Consider the following 17,540-nt stretch of genomic DNA (forward strand, 5'->3'; position numbering starts at 1 on the left):
GACTTTTTATTAGATGTCTTGAAATAACAGCAGATTATTTTAATATTTTTAATAATAGGGTTAAAAGAGATATATAAGTTTTAACAAAAGATTGGGTATATGCAAAAATTTTGCAAGAAAGTAAAGAAAAAAGAAAAAAAAATTAGGTTTTTAAATAAGAAAAAAATATAATGTGAAAAAATGCATTCAATTTAAAAAAATAAAAATAATACGAAAAGTTCAACAACAGCTAATAATTATTACATGTAAAATGGTTTAAGAAAAAGAAAAAGTTATTTTTAGAATAAAAAGAAATATTTTAAAATAGTAATACACGATTAACTAATTTAAAGAGCAAAATCAATCAAATTAAATTAGTGAAATAATAATATTGCAATTTACTGAAATTAGTAGTCGATCACTCTTATTTAAAGACGCATTCTATTTTGTTATGATTCACTTTTTTTTACTATAATACCTTACAAAATTGTGTTACAAACTTATTAATTGAAAGAAACAGTTCTCAAGAATTACAAATAAAACAAGCTTTATTCAAATAAAATGGATGATAAAATAAAAATTCATATGACATATTAATACTTATAATGAGCTCAACAATTAAAACAAAGAATTCCAGCTTTAATTTTTGTATATTTCTTAGGTTAATTTATTAAACAAAAGGAATTATTGAAGAAGCAAATAAGACAAATTGTCTCTGAACATTACTATTAGATATCAGTTTGAGTTTATTATATTTTTGAAACAAATCCTATTCAGATTTATTATACCGTTAATATTACTGTTAATTTGATAAGATCTTTGAAACAAAATGAAATTAAGCTATTGGTATTAGAAATTTAAAGACTCACAGGAGTTCATTCTTTAAGGGAGGAAGTAAGAAATATAGCACAGTAATTTTATGTAAATCATTTTGTAGATCATTTCATAGATCTCTTAATTTTTTCAATTTTCTTGATTTTCTTAATTTATTTGATAAATCTGATAAATTTGATATATTTAATTTATTTATTTTATTAATTTTATTTGTTATAAATTATAATTATTTTATTTTACTTATTTATTTTATTTATTTTATCAAATATTCTTATTTTTTTATAAATAGTGTTAGAACTTTACTCAGTTTGAAGAGTAGATAATTTGAAAATAGTTTTAAGATAGTTTTAATAGTTAAAAATTGTATTGTAGTATTCAAGTTATATGAAAAAAGTATTATTCCCAATAGTATAATTCCAGATAGTTAATTTTACAAACAAGAGATTATTTATATTTTTTGTATCTAAATTCTTACATTATTTTAATAAAAACCTATTTTCTTTAACTAAATATCCAACATCATTTCATATGATTATTTATAATTAACTTAAAACTTTCCTATTAAATTAAACTTTAATTAACCTATTAAAGTGTTAAAGTTTTTCAATTAACTTTAATTGTTAACAGATAACAGTAGCAATGCGCTCCTCTTTTTTGGTATAATAAATATGTTGATCATTTTTTATTATATAATATCATTAAATTTTCTGATTTTTGAATAAATATTATATAAACTTTATGTATATACAGTATTATAAAGCTTTTAAAGATATATACTATGTGTATTTTTACTTGCTCTACAACTTTACTTAAAGACTAAAGTATGATTTAAAATGGTGTTTTTGATTTTTATATATGAGATATTATAAAGAATGCATTACAATACACCTGCGTATAAAATTTAAACCATTAAATATATATAAGTTAGTAATGTTATACCGTATTCATCGGAAAATAAGCAACCCCCGAAAATAAGCAACATGGGCGGAATTATGGCATTTTCTGGCCCGCATTACTAAATCTTGGCCTACATTACGTGCAAAAGTTGTTGCTTATTTTCCGATGAATACGGTAAATGTTATAATATAATAATAAGACCATGCTTATAAAAAAAATAAAATAAATAAATAATAATCCATATAAAATTACAAAATTTTAAAATTATTAACAAAATTATTTAAAAATGAAAAATATTTTAAATTTATTATTTAATTTTTATTATAATTTTTAAAATTACTATAAATTGCCAGTATTATGTAATGTTCAATAATATATAATTTATTACTTTACATTATACTCTTCTTATTTCTGTTTTTACTATGTATTTTAAGGACTTAGAATTTTTTTTAGTATGAAAAATCCTATTTATCATCCTTATTTATCACATATGTAATTCCAGCCAAATTTTATAATTCTAGCCAAAATATTCTTTTTTAGACACTTGAGTAATATTATATAATCCAAAAAAAAAACAATTTTATTTCTTACAAAAAATGGAAAATGAAGTTTATATAATATTTCAAAAAAGGCAATTTTTATGTCAATCATTTAATTTTAGCCAAAATTAAAAAATCACATGACACTAGTAATGATTGCTGTTCCAATTTAATTATTTGTTTAACGTCTAGACCTTTTGAAAAAATTAAGGGAGGAGGGGGTATAAGTTAAACAAACTAAATAAATAAACATAGAAAAATTTGAAAATTTCAAGCAAAATTTAAAGGGAATATTTATTAGGCAATTTCTATTTGTACACGGGGTGTTTAAACACGGGTCATATTAGTAGATTAAAAACGGCATTCAAAACCTCCTTTAATGCCTTAAGTAAACTTGCAGAGCAGGTGAAAATACATATATTTATCTGTAATATAATAAGAATAAAAAGTAAAGGAGTATAATGTCAGTAGCATTCAATTTCAAATTAAAAAACAAAAAATTAGTCTATTAAAAATTATATTTATATGACCTGTGTACAAACACCCCGTGTAAACTTAGAAATTTTCTTTTATTAATTATTATTTTATTTATTATCTACATATTTTTAATTGTAAATTATAAAAATTGGCAGTTTAATATATATTTAAAATTATTAATTTTTTTATTGATAATAAAAAAAAAAGATTATTAATTTCGGTAAATTAGAAATTAAATTTATCAATCTACAAAATCGCATAACGTATATCGTTTCACAAGGATCACCTAGTTTTTCTAGCACTAACATGGTGATGAGTTGGATCTTTTAAATCACGATATGACCGGCTAATCAAATTATTGTTTTTCTTTAGCAAAGTGCGTGAATTTGTTTCACGCAGTCACATGATTTTTTCTTTTAAAAGGTGGCGATTCCGGTCAGGCTATTTTTTCATTAATGTATTATTATTTTTTCTGAGGCACAAAATAGGACTGAGAGAGAATATTGATGGGTTGCCAGAATTATATAAAAATTTTCTTTAACGCTATTATTACAGGTATAAAATATGAATTTATTTTGATAATTTACAAATTTTACTTCTCGTTTTTCTCATTTATCTGTTCTACATAAAACACTCATAAAACTCTGCTTAATATAAGATCTTGTGTAAATTTACTACTCGTTTAAGGGTTTAATATTAAATAATTTCCGCCAATAGTCGGTTACAAATATTTGATCTGGATCCATTTCATTTCTGATTTCTAACCATTTAGTTAGCTTTGGGTAGCGGCTGTGTAAGAAGTCAATACCGAATGTATATTTTCCATACTTTTTACCAGGTTCTGGCATATGTTTTCCCCAATGCAACCTAGCACCATCTATCGGTAATAATAAATTCCAATAATTTTCAAAATATTCGCGAGGATCACCAACGTTATATGTCCACCAATATGGATCTACTCTAAAAACGTCACGACCAAAAGATGGGCTCATCCAATAAGGAGATTTTTTAGCACCATAGAGTTCTATCGCAAAATTGCCAGCATATGAGGGATGTTTATCAAATAATTTCTCTAATTTCTGCATCGTAACGTCAATTTTATCCAATGGAACCCAAATTTCTGTGAATGTAGTTTTCAATAAACCATCAACATCTGCTTGATCGTCATTAGGTAAAGCTTTATACCAGTGATCTCTAAATGAAGAAGGTTTTTCATAAAGAACTGGAATAAATTGATTAAGATAATCCGCGATTATTTTTTGGGCTGTTTCATCATATTCATATATTTTCATTAAATTGTTAATACCACCAAGGACTATAGTCAACATGATGGACGTTCCTAGGTCTTTTATTGGATGATTATATTCCAGTACTTCACCCTGACTAACTTGTTTTCCGTACCATTCTATAGTACGTTTGACTCCTTTTTGCGGAAACCAATTCATGTGAAAATATTCTTTATTTCTTAGAGCATTTAATAATTTTTCATAATGTCCATTTTGACTCACCAATGAAGATTTTTCGAATTCTTTATTAGATTCTTCTCCCTCTACTAAATATTTTTTAGGCAATTTAAAACTTGCCCTAGTAATTATCCCAAACAATCCCATAGATACTACTGAAGCGTTAAACTTATCCTCTTCTTCATTTCTATTTAAGGTAACAACGTCTCCTTTTCCGTTGACAAACTCTATTTCTTCTAAAACATCGCCAATAGTATGACTCAAAGACCCACCCGCGGTAGAGGTTTGAAGAAAACCTGCTATGGTTTGATGGCTCATACCACCTAAAATAGGGAGAGCAAGTCCTTTCTCATTGACTTGATAGTTAAAAGAAGTTTGTTCGGATGAATTCTCGTCAGAAGGATCAATTCCTAATTTGCATCCTGCTCCTACATTAACATACCCAGTATTAGAATCTATACTGTGAACCTTAATAAGTTCCCCTCCCAAAGTTACGTGAATATGGTTATCGTTTTGAGCATAAATGGCTTCCTGAACCGAATGTCCAGCCCCCATAACACGCACTGTCGCACTTTTAGAGCGAGCAAAGTCAATCAAATTTTTAACATGATTCACATTCTGCAAGTGAAAAATCCCTTTCTTTCTAGGAATATCTTTTAACGCATCATCGTCCAAATACTTTTGAGATGACGAATCCTGAATGAACTTTAAATTTTTCAACTTAAAAGTAATGTCATTAATTTCCTGAGCTAAAGATTTTGAGGGTAATGGTCTATTATTAAATGCGCGAGAACCAAACCTCAGACTTTTAGAAAAGAGAAAGAGAGGATGAATTCTTGAAGATTGAAAGAACATGATAAAATAAATTAATGTTTAAAAATGAAATGTTGGTATGTATAAATACTTGTTCATAAAAAATTCAATATCGCTTTTAATGTCTTTATTCGCATACATAAGGATAAATTGCATCAACAAAATTTACGGTAACTGCTTTTGTCTTAATTTGAGACTTTAATGATATCGTATTCATTTTGCCCTTTTTAGATAATGATAAAATAAAGATGACAACTGCCAAGCTTTGCTGGAATTTCTCTCAATTTTTAAGATATAAATAAATGCGGGGTAATACACAAAATGATTGTCATCTAAAAAATTTTTAGTATGTAAAATGACCAATGATCCATTCTGATTGTACAAATGGTTTTTTCTCTAATGAAAGCAGGTTTTATTATACGCAAACTGATTTGGCGTAGATAGAATACATTAACAGTTAAATGAAAAAGAGCGCCTTAATGGTATTAACATTAAACACACGAAATAAATCATAAGAACTGTGATATAAGCATATGTAGTAAAAGAAATTTTTTCACGTTATACTTTTATCTGAAAATAGGCTGATACTAAGAAAAAAATTAATTTGTTAGTATTGCATTTTCAATGTTCGCATGTATTATAGGCGCAGTATATTACACATAAAATAATTCACAAATTTAAAACCAATCAAAATCTTTATTATATCTTTGTAAAATATTATGTGAGAAAGGGCTGGCTGGCTAAGTAAAGATGAAAGTAAAAAATAATAGAGTAGCAGGTTGTTTCAAAAAAGGAAAGGCATAAAAGAACATGCCTGCTTGATAAGCCTGCTGAGCCCTAGCTCATATACTGGCAGTTTTTTTCCTGCTACTCTGGATTGTTATTTAAGTTATTATTTAAACTACATGTAATTTCTTTAATATCTATCCATCTCATAATTGACATTACTGTGTTAAATTTTGGATCCCCTTCACCATAATAAAAGCTTTTCACAGTGCCTTTTCCAATCTTTTTTCCAGCAAGTTCATGAATTTCACATCTCACAGTTTCAAGTCTTTGGGCAATTGTATAATATTGAATCATTTCATTTCAGAGAGTTTTGATAGGATCTCGCTTACTTATAATATAGGTCACCCCCAAGCCTAAGGTAAAAATCATATATAAAATTCTTCACAGATCCTACTATAAAAGGAAATTTTATGTTACATTGTTATGATTTTTTTTCCTTTTTAGCTAATTAACCAACAGAATTTAAGAAAAAAGTAAGGTAAAAACTATTAGTAAAGGCCAATTTTCTACGGTGACCTTTATTATAAATAAGCAGGGTCCTGTTTTGATAAAAACATTGAAGTTAGATGAAATTCTGCCAAATTCAATTGATTTTATCAATTTCTCCTGAATTTTTTATTAAATTCATTATTGATTCTGCTGATCTCTGCAGTAAAAATAGAATTATTAACTTCAGAAAGATATGCAGAAAGTTTATTGGCAATTTTAATAATAATTTTTATGCTAAGTTTTTTGTAAATAACAGTAAGAGAATTTTCACAGTAATACTTCCATTATGTGCCTTACTTTTTAATTTCTGCAATGAAATTAACATTAATTTCAGATATATATGCAGAAAGTTCATTAGCAATTTTATTATCACAAGTAGAGAGATTATTGGAGAATTAGTTTTTGATAATATAAATCAAGAAACATATGCTAAGAAAAATAAAAGGTATAAAGTCTTTAAAAATATACCACAAGGTGTTGCTTTAGAATAGGATTTTACTTACTTATAAGATAAATTACTCTTAGGAGGATTGGAAAAACTACTAATAAAGGTCACTGGTTTTTTTAGTTCGAACTTATAATTAATTTTCAAAAAAATTACCGTAAAAATAATTAATAAAAGTCACATGTTGGTTTGCAAGAATAAGAAAATTTGAGTGAAGATTTTTCCTTTTTCTGTTTTTGAAGCAAAAATATCATGTGAATTATACTTCTCAATAGAATTAAAAAGTCAATATCAAAATATTACGGCATAGCCAAAAACAATTATGTCAGTACAAATATTTACTAATAAAATATATAATTACAGCAAATTACAGCATTTTAATTACGTCTGTCATAATTCAAAAATTCAATTCCGCTGATAAGTATAATGTGAATAAATAGCTAATTGACCAATCATAAGATGGTTCATATTTATATGATTTTCTGAATTTTTTCTGGTAACCTTTATATATAGTTTCCCAGTTCTCTCTCAGGCCTAAGGTAAAATTCTTTGCAAATTTTACTATAAAAGAAAATTTTATATTACATTGTTATGATTTTTTCCTTTTTAGCTAATTAACCAATAGAATTTAAGAAAAAAGTAAGATAAAAATCATTAGTAAAGGGCTAATTTTCTACAGTAATCTTTATTATAAGTAAGCAAAATTCTTCTAGAACTTACCTACTATTATCTAAATAATCTTCATTTTGTGTAATAGTATATTTATTCAATAATTTTATAAATAACATATTCTCAAATTTTACAAGATATGTCACCAGTAGAAATTTTACTTTTATATGAAACTTTATCTTAAAATTTGTTCAAATTCTAAAAAATTATAACAATGTAACATAAAATTTTCTTTTATAATAGGATTTTTAAAAAGTTTTATATAAAACTTTACTTTAGACTATAGGATGACCTAGAACCTCCACTTACTTATAAAATAGGTCATTATAAGTCTAAGGTAAAAATTATATATAAAATTCTTTGCAAATTTTACTATAAAAAAAAATTTATATTACATTATTATAATTTTTTTTTTTTTAACTAATTAACCAATAGAATTTTAAAAAATGTAAGGTAAAAATCATTAGTAAAGGGCCAATTTTCTACAGTAATCTTTATTATAAGTAAGTGGATTCTAGTAATCTATCTGCAAAATGAAAGCAAATATAATTTCAAAATAAAACTAATGTAAAGTAAAAAAAAATAAGATTGGTATTGTAGATTTATTTATATTATTTTTTATCAATGTTTTATAAAAGCATTTACTTATTAAACAGATCTGTAATTCTTTATATATACATTTTTATAATAAAAAATTTGTATTTATTCATTGATTTTTATATTACAATTTTAAAAAAAATTTAGAAAATAAAAAAATACTTAAAAAATATTAGAAGAAAAGTTATAATAATTTATTTTATAAATTTTATCAATTTTTAGCTATGAATAATAAATAAATAAACAGCATATACAGTCAACTCCCTCTATAGTCACTCCCGTTATAGTCACATTCTACTATATAGTCACACCAGTTGAATGTTCAAAACACTTTATTATTAAAAACTATCCTATATAGTCACAATCTATCTATAGTCACTATCACACCTATCCTCAAAAATCTTATATTAAAAAGAACCGTTTATAATCACAGTTATATAAAGAATATATTAAATAACTTGGCATCTAATAATCGTATAAAGATGTATCATAGCTTGTTAGAATCGTCTCACTGAAATGAATCGAATGGTGGTAGTTTTATCCTTTTGCGATCACTGGCTGATGAGTTATTCAACAAAATGTTAAGCATCGGCATTATTATATTTCTTGATTTACGTTTACTGCGCCATTTAACATTTGCTAAATTTCTCGGTACCTAGTAATTGTAAAAAGACGATTAATAGCTCGTTGGAATCGCCTCATCAAGACGAATCGAATGGTGGTAAGCTCATCTCTCTGTGATCAATATTGACGGAGTTACTACTTAAAAACCATTTAATATTTTTAATTTTGGAAATTGATCTAGTGATTGGATTTCGATGTATTTTATACCATTAGATTCGTCGCATTAAGACGAATCGAATGGTAGTAAGATTGTCTCTCTAGGATCAATATTGGCAGAGTTATTACACAAAAACCATTAATATTTTTTTAATTTCGGAAATTAATCTAGTGATTGGATTTCAGTGTATTTTATACCATTAGAACCGTCTCATCAAGACGAATTGAATGGCGGTAAGATCGTCTCTCTAGGATCAATATTGGCAGAGTTATTACACAAAAACCATTAATATTTTTTTAATTTTGGAAATTAATCTAGTGATTGGATTTCGATGTATTTTATACCATTAGAACCGTCTCATCAAGACGAATCGAATGGCGGTAAGATCATCTCTCTACGATTAATATTAGCGGAGTTATGATACAATAAAGTTTTGAGTATAATTTTGGCTAAAATTATATTAATTTTTGGCTGGAATTATGATATACTAATATAAGAAATTTTTTATATAGTCACATCTCTTTATAATCACCAAATATGGACTGTCCCAAATGTGTGACTATAAAGAGAGTTGACTGTATATTATTTTTTAAAAATAAATATCATATTTGCAATTTACAATTAAAGTAAGAAAATTTTTTAATTTACATGGGGTGTTTATACATATATCACATGACTTTATTAAAAAGTTATGTAAAAATAAATTTTAATAAATATAATTTTAAAAAAAAACATGTAGTATATATATTTTTGTCTGTTTTGTAAGTTTACTTAAAGCGTCAAAGTTGATTTTGAATGTCAATTTGATTTATTTAACAAATTTTTTTTTTCCTATTTTTTTGTTAAATTTAATTCTGCCTAACATTAAATGATTAACATAGAAAATTTACCTTTTTGGAAACCCGTATTTGAATACACTATGTACGAATAGAAATTGTCTTAAAGTAAAATGTATATACTGATTATTATTATACAATTTATATTAATGGTATTAAAATAAGAAATAATTTATTTATCGCACGTGCGATGCAAATTTTTATGTTTATCATTGCCATTTTAAGGGGGTGGCGATGTATAAGCAGGTTGATCAACATAAATAATTTACAAAAAAGGAAAGTGGCGATGCATCGCACGTGCGATGAATAAATTTACTCTTAAAATAAAATGTATATTTCATATATTTTTAAATATTGTACAATAATTGCACAATTTTTATATCCTAAATTTTTTATTGCACAAAAGTTAAACATTTTCTATATATTTAATTTAAGTTTATTCTTAGTTATATAAAAATTGTACACTTTTAATACACTATAAAATTAATTATTTTTATCTAAAAACTGCAATAATTGTATAATTTTTATATAGACTTAAACAAATATTATATAAAGAAAATTTCTAAGTTTACACGAAGTGTTTGTACACGGGTCATATAAATATAATTTTTAATAGACTAATTTTTTGTTTTTTAATTTGAAATTGAATGCTACTGACATTATACTCTTTTACTTTTTATTCTTATTATATTACAGATAAATATATGTATTTTCACCTGCTCTGCAAGTTTACTTAAGGCATTAAAGAAGGTTTTGAATGCCGTTTTTAATATACTAATATGACCCGTGTTTAAACACCCCGTGTACAAATAGAAATTGCCTTATATAAAAGTTGGATAATTTTTTTATAGAAAATATATTATAATCTTTAAAAAATAAATTAAAAAAATTATACAAAAAACTATAAAATTTAAATATTAATAAGTTAAAAGATTTATATTAATAATCATTAAATAGATTAGAATTATTATATAAAAAATTATAGGCATTTGCTATTTAGGCTATTCTAACTTGATTATTTGTTTAACATTTTCCACCTTTCTCTATTTTTTAAAAAATTTGAGATCTAATAAACACATATTAATAAATACCCCCTTTATTTTTAAAAAAATTTAAAAGCTAATAAACATATAATAATAAATAGAAAATTTCTAAGTTTACACGGGGTGTTTGTACACAGGTCATATAAATATAATTTTTAATAGACTATTTTTTTGTTTTTTAATTTGAAATTGAATGCTACTGACATTATACTCCTTTACTTTTTATTCTTATTATATTACAGATAAATATATGTATTTTCACCTGCTCTGCAAGTTTACTTAAGGCATTAAAGGAGGTTTTGAATGCCGTTTTTAATCTACTAATATGACCCGTGTTTAAACACCCCGTGTACAAATAGAAATTGCCTTAATAAAAATAATAAATTAAATATAAATAAGTATTAAAAAATGAATTTTTTCGAAACTAATCAGGGTTTTGGCCTGCATTATGCTTAATTTTGGCCAAAATATAACCCGGATCCCGAAACTACGGTGCAGAACCTCTATAATAGGAACTTAAAAAAATTTAAATAAAATTTGATTCTATGATTGAATTTTAATTTTATAAAAAGAATTAAACTTTATTTGTTAAAAGGAATCAATTTAAAAAATAAAAAAAAGTCTCAATTTTTTAGATTATGTAAGCATCACGTGATACATATATTAGCCAATCAGAAATTAGGATTTTATTAATTATATGATATAAAAATTTATATAATATATTTGTTTATTGTATTTCATTATAAACTGATGATTGATGAATCAGGTACATGATAATGAGATTTATATTTTATTATATGCATTTTTTGGTAAAATTACTTAATTTTTGAATTCTTTTGTTTATAAATTTATCATCTGAACTGTCTTTTAAATATCATTATTTATAACATTAAATTAACCTATACTTAAATAATTTTGTTTATTAATTTTTTTTTTTTTGCAATATTAGAACTTTTTTTTCTTCTTAGCATATTGAAAAAAAAATCTGAAGTAAAATAATAATTAATATTACATTAAATGTGGCTAAAAAAGATCTGTAAAGCAAAAATTAGACTAGTCTCAATTTTAACTAAATTTTGTCAGTATATTTAAATTACAGATTTTTAAACAGCTAAAACTTAGCCAAAATTTAATTTAGAAAAAAAATAACCGATAATTTTTAAAGCTAATAATCATATCTATAAAAATTATCATTTAAATTTTTTACTTTAATATAAAAAATTTTTTTTTAGAAATTTATAATCAATCAATTGTTACTATACATAAGTAGTTGAGTATAGAGGTTCTGCACTATAATATTTAATTATATAATTTATATTATTACAGCAAAACTAATTCAAAATATAGTGGACACTTGAAAATTTTATTGGCTAGTCAGGTTATTAGAAAAGATATACATATATATGATGGCGTAGTATAGTATAATAAACTATATAACGTAAATATTAAAATTTAATTAAAGTACACCGTGTTATTTTCTTTTCTAATAACCCGACTAGCCAAGTAACCCGAGTACCCGACAATAAAAATTTCCAAGTGTCCACTATATTTCGAATTTTACTGTAAATATTATTAAAAAAAGTACCAATTTGCTCTATTGAATTTGCTAAAACTAAAATGTGATAATGTCTGGGGTCCTATAACTAGAAAACAATATATGCAACTGTTATCCAGTCTAGCTAAAAGTTATAATTTTAGCTTGATTTAATAAATATTTCATTTGGCCAAAATTATTAATGTGCGGCTTCAATTTAAAGTCTCTTTTCCATATAAAAAAAAAAAATAATAATTAAACTTTAATTCTGGCTGGCAATAAAATTCTTCAAAGTTAATATTTTAGCTGGTAAAATTTAATTTTCAGTTGGAGTAATTATCTAGGTATATTAGTAATATTTTTGGAAATCAGGATTCTTAAGATTTTTTTATAAATGAAAAGAATCCTTAAAGATCCTTAAATTGGTTATAGAATCCTTTAAGGATCTTTAAAAATTTAAGGATCTTTAAGAATTCTGTAAAATTTTTATCTGCTCTTTATATATAAAAGCAAAATTATAATAAGCGCGCAAAAAAAGTTTATTTATTACTAAAATATAAAAATTTACATGTCCTGCCCACTAAAAATGTTTATTTACAATTCATTAATAAAAATTAATTGCACTCTTGGCTCTTGAGAATTTACTACATTTTTCATCCGCCTTTCCTTTAAATTAATCCAATTATCGTATGCTTTTTCAAAGTCAAAATCTTCTATATCAGGACCAGACCATTAATTAAAATCATTAAATATTTGATGCGAAAAAATTCTCTCCACTGTTGCATTTGATATAGGATGATATTGGAAAATTTTTGTAAAAATATACACGTATAGTAAATTTTGCGCATATAGGGAAATTTTTGCGCGTATGGAGCTAAATTTGCGCGTATGGGGGAATTTTTGCGCGTATAGCGCAAATTTGCGCTATATACGGTGTACGCAGAGCGCTAACCATCTTGTTCAGGAAGACGGTGTTCTTAACACTCGTAGTAAGAGAAAAGGCGACCTCAAAAATTGGAATACTGTTCGAAGGTGATCATTACAACCTTGTTTTCGCGTTACCTTCCGAAGCAAAAGATTATATCACAAAAATTGCGACCTACAGTATTCAGTCAAACGGGTTTCGCCTCTCGAGCTCCGTATCAAAATATTTATTCGAAAACACCATCATCATGGACTTGCAAGATATAGAAGTTCCGAGAACTGTGGAAGGATTCTTAAAATTGATAATGGCCGTGAAGGTAATTCTTTCCCTGGAGAACGGGATCAATTTTTCTCCAAGAAAGATGATTATATAGATTATATATGACATTTATAGTAAATTCACAATATAATAGATAATTTAGATAATTTCAAATACCATATCATGGACCATTAATTAATGACTAATAATTTAATAATAATAATATGTAAAAATTAATTTAAATAATGTAGATCACGTCGATGTCCGAATTACTGACTGAAATATTAAAATTTATATTAAATATCTAAATTGTTAACTACAGTATGTCTGACGACCATTATATAGATCCAAATGCGTTTGTTTTCCGCTAATAACCATGCTATTTATATCTAATGCTCAGTTTCTCTTTCAAAATATTTCGTTATTTGCGTAATAACAGATAAGTATCATTTACTTGGCTTTTGTGAACGAATCAACTTATTCTCATTAAAGATGGTTTAACTCGGGTTGTTGTATTAAATTATTGATATAATTTATCAATCAATATTCAATCTATAAATTCTTCTAATTATCCGGTTATTCAGTCATTTAGTTATTTATTTAGCACTATTAATATTTCCACACAATTTACATTTTCTCAAATCTTCAGTCATTGCATACTTTTGAATAATAGGCTTAAGCTGTGTACCTAAATCTGTACAATGAAATGATTCTTCATAAACTATTTCTTTACATTGTTCACAATACCATCGAAGTCGATCTATATTCATAATACAAGTAAAATAATTTTAGGAATGTACACAAAAAAAAATTTGATGTTAAATAAATTTACCAATTTCTTCTGATCTTCGGTTTCTTTCAATCACTATACCAACCGTATTAGCAAATCGAACAGGATTATGTGGTGTATTGGCTTTGAGGGAATTAATATTAAATATAGGTTAATCATGAAACAATGATGAATTAGCAAACGCTCTTAAATTTACCAGGTAATAAAAACATTTCGCCCTCTCGAATAGGAATATCTTTAAATTCACCATCGTCAACAATTTTTAAACACATTTCTCCTTTATATTGATAAAACCACTCCTACAAAAAAAACAAAAAAAAAGGTATTCAATTATTGTTATCATCAAATTAGGACAAGATAAACTTATTTACTTCTGTTTGGTTGACATGATAATCAGTGCGAGAATTTGGACCTCCAACTACCATTATAATAAAATCACCACGCTGTAATAAAAAGTTATTTACGGGTGGTTGTAATTTATCACTATGTTCCTCTAACCATTTTGGAAAATTTATTGGAGGTAAAAGTGGCATATTTCAATGTTTAATGTATGATTGCTTTAGAAGACGAGAGAAAAAATAACTTTAAGAGAAAGGGTTAATTCTACCAAGCATGGTTAATAAACACGACTGGCTGTTGGAAATTTTTTTTCCCGATCACGCGCCATAATCATAATTGTGCGACCTTATGAGATTGATTTAATAGTGCCTCCTAAAAATGTGATAGAAATTAAACATGAGCTTTATTTATCCATTACCAACGACAGGATCAATATCTTGGTCAGATTTTCTTTTGGATGAAGATAATTTATACTTAAGCGAAATATCTGAAGCAACAGCTCAAAGGGGTAGAGTTAGAGAGGTTCTTAAAGAAGCAAAAAGAACCGAAGGACCAAAAGACTATACTAAAATAATAAATGTAATTTTATTAATTTCTATAATTTTTTTAAGTTTTACTTATTAATTTTGGAATATCGAATCTCCGCAAACAGACAATTGGTGATTATTTACCATATCTATTTGGCATTATTGATTGTCTTGAAGGAGGTCAATTAAAATTGAAAAAAGAAATAGGTAGATAAATTTTTTTGTTATTTTAAATCGAGAATGTTATATTAAATTTTTTTTTTTAATTAGAGACTTCATGGCGCTGTACATTAAGTGATACAGTATTGAAAAAGAAATCTCGTGTATTATGTAAAGGAATTTATTATGAATTAATTTTTATTTTATTAACTTACGGATATGCCTGTTCTGATTGGGCTACTGGCATCATAGAAAGACAATTACAAAATGATGAAATCGATTTAAGATTAAGACAGGTATTTTATATTAAACTCATTTTCAATTAATTATTTCATTTCCTCTCCCTAATTTCATAACTCTTTTACAAATAGGCAGCAGATTTATTACGTAAAGCAGGTGGAATATTTGCATATATTGGGGAACAAATTTGTCCAAAATGGAATAATGATTCAATATCTAAACCAGTTGATGTATTAATGGAAATACCAACTTCGATATCCAAGTAATAATATTTTCTAAATCCATGAAGCAAAATTTCAGTCTGGAATCTCAAGCAAAACTTTTTTAATAGGATTGCACTTGCCGATTCGACATCGATCGCAATACGTAAAGCATTAATGCAACAAACTACTTCATCGTTACTTGCAAAGTTAGCGTTTGGAGTATCAGGACATTACGAAATGGCAAATGGATTAATTAAAAGTTTAAAAGATCCTTCAAAAGTTTGTGGTGATTTTAGAAAATATGTTTCTTATGGTGCTTTATTTCATCAAGTATGTTTCCCTTTTTTTTTGTGGAAGGTATAATATAATTATATTTATGAATATATAATTTTATAGGCACTAGGAAAGAAATTTCTTGCTCAAGATGCTAATGAACACCAGTAAGTTGACATTTTTTTGAGGTAAATTAATTAATGTATAATAACAAATTTTTCTAAATATTTTATAGACAATACGGAAAAGCTGTAGGATTTATTACGCAAGCAAAAGAAGCCTTTCAGCTTTTAACAAAGTCAAAATTAACAACCATTGCTGCACATGCCACTCAAGAATATAATGAAGTTAAAAATTTGTATACAAGTTATGTTAGTTATAATAATACGGTAAGTTAATATATTTGATACTTAAGTTATTATATACGGGTTATTTACTACCTTATTATTATTTATAGGTCGCATATGAAAAAGTACCAACAAAAGCTGATTTACAAGCTTTAATTCCTGGTGGTAGAATGTTACAAGAACTTACAAAATATAAACCACCTTCTCCTGCTTTTGGGCCTGGTCTTAAAACAATTACAAAAGAACAGCCTCCCGGATACATATTAGATGGTCAATACTACTAACTGGACCATTATATTTATATTTATATATTATTATTTTATGATGTACATATAAATAACAGATAATAAAGTTTAATTTAATTTAAAAATTATTAATTACATTTAATAAAAATATTCTAGTTAACATTTTTTTTTATTATTTATTTTCTAAACCTAAAAATTTATACACTTCTTTAAATTCTACAGCTTCTTGAAAGTCTTTAGTAATCTATATTTATTAAGAAAAAAAAGAATGAATTAGTATGGGAGAGTTGATTTATTTGATGGAATAATAATAATAATAATAATAAAATACTTTACTCCTTTATATTCACCATCAACAAAAATTTGCGGTAATTCTTTTTCACCCATATTTTTTCTTTTCATATATTTTAAAGCATCTTCATCTGCTGCCACATCAACAAAACTAAAACCAATTTTGTGTTGTTTTAATACTTGTTCAATCCATGATTGATTTGACTTTACCTATAAAAAAAGTAAATTTTTATCATCAATGAAAAAGCATATATAAATCAGTTGAAAATACGTACGAAAATGTTTCCAGCTACACTCGAACCATAAATTTGAACTCGTACTTTTGTTTCTTCTGACATATTTAATGTGAAAAGGAGAAATCAGAATGAAATTATACGAGCTACCTCTTTTGGAAGTGGTATTTAATAGGATTTTCATCTTTTAGCCAATCAATCATTATAAAGATGATCACAAAAAAACAAATATTATTTATTTGTTATTTATGGCGAAATTAATGACCACTATATTTTGGGATATTTATACAAAGCTACTATGGTTCTAAATCAATAAATCAAAAAATGACGAACCTAAATAAGTTCACTGGCTGAAACCAGATGACCTTCATTTGGTGGTTTATTGTAATTTTTATCATTTTGTTATCGGTTTACCAAAAAGAAGTAAAGAACCTATAATCAGTATTTTTTAAAAAAAAAGCAAGACTGCAATCTGGCAATTTATCTATTCATCATGAAGTTCATTGTAACTTTAAATTTGAACCG

General features: G+C 25.6%; 4 protein-coding genes across 4 annotated transcripts; 1 reads left to right on the top strand and 3 right to left on the bottom strand.

The window, feature by feature from the left end:
• Positions 1-2,895: 2,895 nt before the first annotated feature.
• On the bottom strand, positions 2,896-5,209 carry OCT59_008243 (uncharacterized protein). Its single transcript, XM_025321194.2, has one exon. The coding sequence runs from the start codon at positions 5,042-5,044 to the stop codon at positions 3,401-3,403; it is 1,644 nt and encodes a 547-aa protein (XP_025169546.1). The 5' UTR covers positions 5,045-5,209; the 3' UTR covers positions 2,896-3,400.
• Positions 5,210-13,549: 8,340 nt separating this feature from the next.
• On the bottom strand, positions 13,550-14,741 carry OCT59_008244 (3-hydroxyanthranilic acid dioxygenase). The gene is made up of 4 exons (XM_025309538.2): positions 14,530-14,741; positions 14,355-14,457; positions 14,201-14,281; positions 13,550-14,128 (listed from the first exon to the last, which is right to left on the bottom strand). The coding sequence occupies exons 1-4, from the start codon at positions 14,689-14,691 to the stop codon at positions 13,965-13,967; spliced, it is 510 nt and encodes a 169-aa protein (XP_025169547.1). The 5' UTR covers positions 14,692-14,741; the 3' UTR covers positions 13,550-13,964.
• A 148-nt stretch (positions 14,742-14,889) lies between these two features.
• OCT59_008245 (uncharacterized protein) lies at positions 14,890-16,611 on the top strand. Its single transcript, XM_025327780.2, has 8 exons — positions 14,890-15,076; positions 15,150-15,231; positions 15,295-15,479; positions 15,555-15,685; positions 15,755-15,956; positions 16,023-16,066; positions 16,135-16,288; positions 16,357-16,611. The coding sequence occupies exons 1-8, from the start codon at positions 14,894-14,896 to the stop codon at positions 16,528-16,530; spliced, it is 1,155 nt and encodes a 384-aa protein (XP_025169548.1). The 5' UTR covers positions 14,890-14,893; the 3' UTR covers positions 16,531-16,611.
• OCT59_008246 (uncharacterized protein) lies at positions 16,514-17,156 on the bottom strand. Its single transcript, XM_025327781.2, has 3 exons — positions 17,058-17,156; positions 16,828-16,992; positions 16,514-16,735 (listed from the first exon to the last, which is right to left on the bottom strand). The coding sequence occupies exons 1-3, from the start codon at positions 17,118-17,120 to the stop codon at positions 16,664-16,666; spliced, it is 300 nt and encodes a 99-aa protein (XP_025169549.1). The 5' UTR covers positions 17,121-17,156; the 3' UTR covers positions 16,514-16,663.
• Positions 17,157-17,540: the final 384 nt, after the last annotated feature.

Source organism: Rhizophagus irregularis, chromosome 16, assembly GCF_026210795.1.
Source record: "Rhizophagus irregularis chromosome 16, complete sequence".
NCBI lineage: Eukaryota > Fungi > Glomeromycota > Glomeromycetes > Glomerales > Glomeraceae > Rhizophagus > Rhizophagus irregularis.

Bases quoted from the DNA above. Each gene is read 5' to 3' on its own strand.
- OCT59_008243 (XM_025321194.2), bottom strand. From the start codon at position 5,044: ATGTTCTTTCAATCTTCAAGAATTCATCCTCTCTTTCTCTTTTCTAAA.
- OCT59_008244 (XM_025309538.2), bottom strand. From the start codon at position 14,691: ATGCCACTTTTACCTCCAATAAATTTTCCAAAATGGTTAGAGGAACAT. The intron at 14,282-14,354 runs GTAAATTTAAGA...ATTCCCTCAAAG, and splicing joins CGAAATGTTTTTATTACCTG to CCAATACACCACATAATCCT. The intron at 14,129-14,200 runs GTAAATTTATTT...TTATGAATATAG, and splicing joins CCGAAGATCAGAAGAAATTG to ATCGACTTCGATGGTATTGT.
- OCT59_008245 (XM_025327780.2), top strand. From the start codon at position 14,894: ATGAGCTTTATTTATCCATTACCAACGACAGGATCAATATCTTGGTCA. The intron at 15,077-15,149 runs GTAATTTTATTA...CTCCGCAAACAG, and splicing joins ACTATACTAAAATAATAAAT to ACAATTGGTGATTATTTACC. The intron at 16,289-16,356 runs GTAAGTTAATAT...TATTATTTATAG, and splicing joins ATGTTAGTTATAATAATACG to GTCGCATATGAAAAAGTACC.
- OCT59_008246 (XM_025327781.2), bottom strand. From the start codon at position 17,120: ATGTCAGAAGAAACAAAAGTACGAGTTCAAATTTATGGTTCGAGTGTA. The intron at 16,993-17,057 runs GTACGTATTTTC...CTTTTTTTATAG, and splicing joins GTGTAGCTGGAAACATTTTC to GTAAAGTCAAATCAATCATG. The intron at 16,736-16,827 runs GTAAAGTATTTT...TAATAAATATAG, and splicing joins TTGATGGTGAATATAAAGGA to ATTACTAAAGACTTTCAAGA.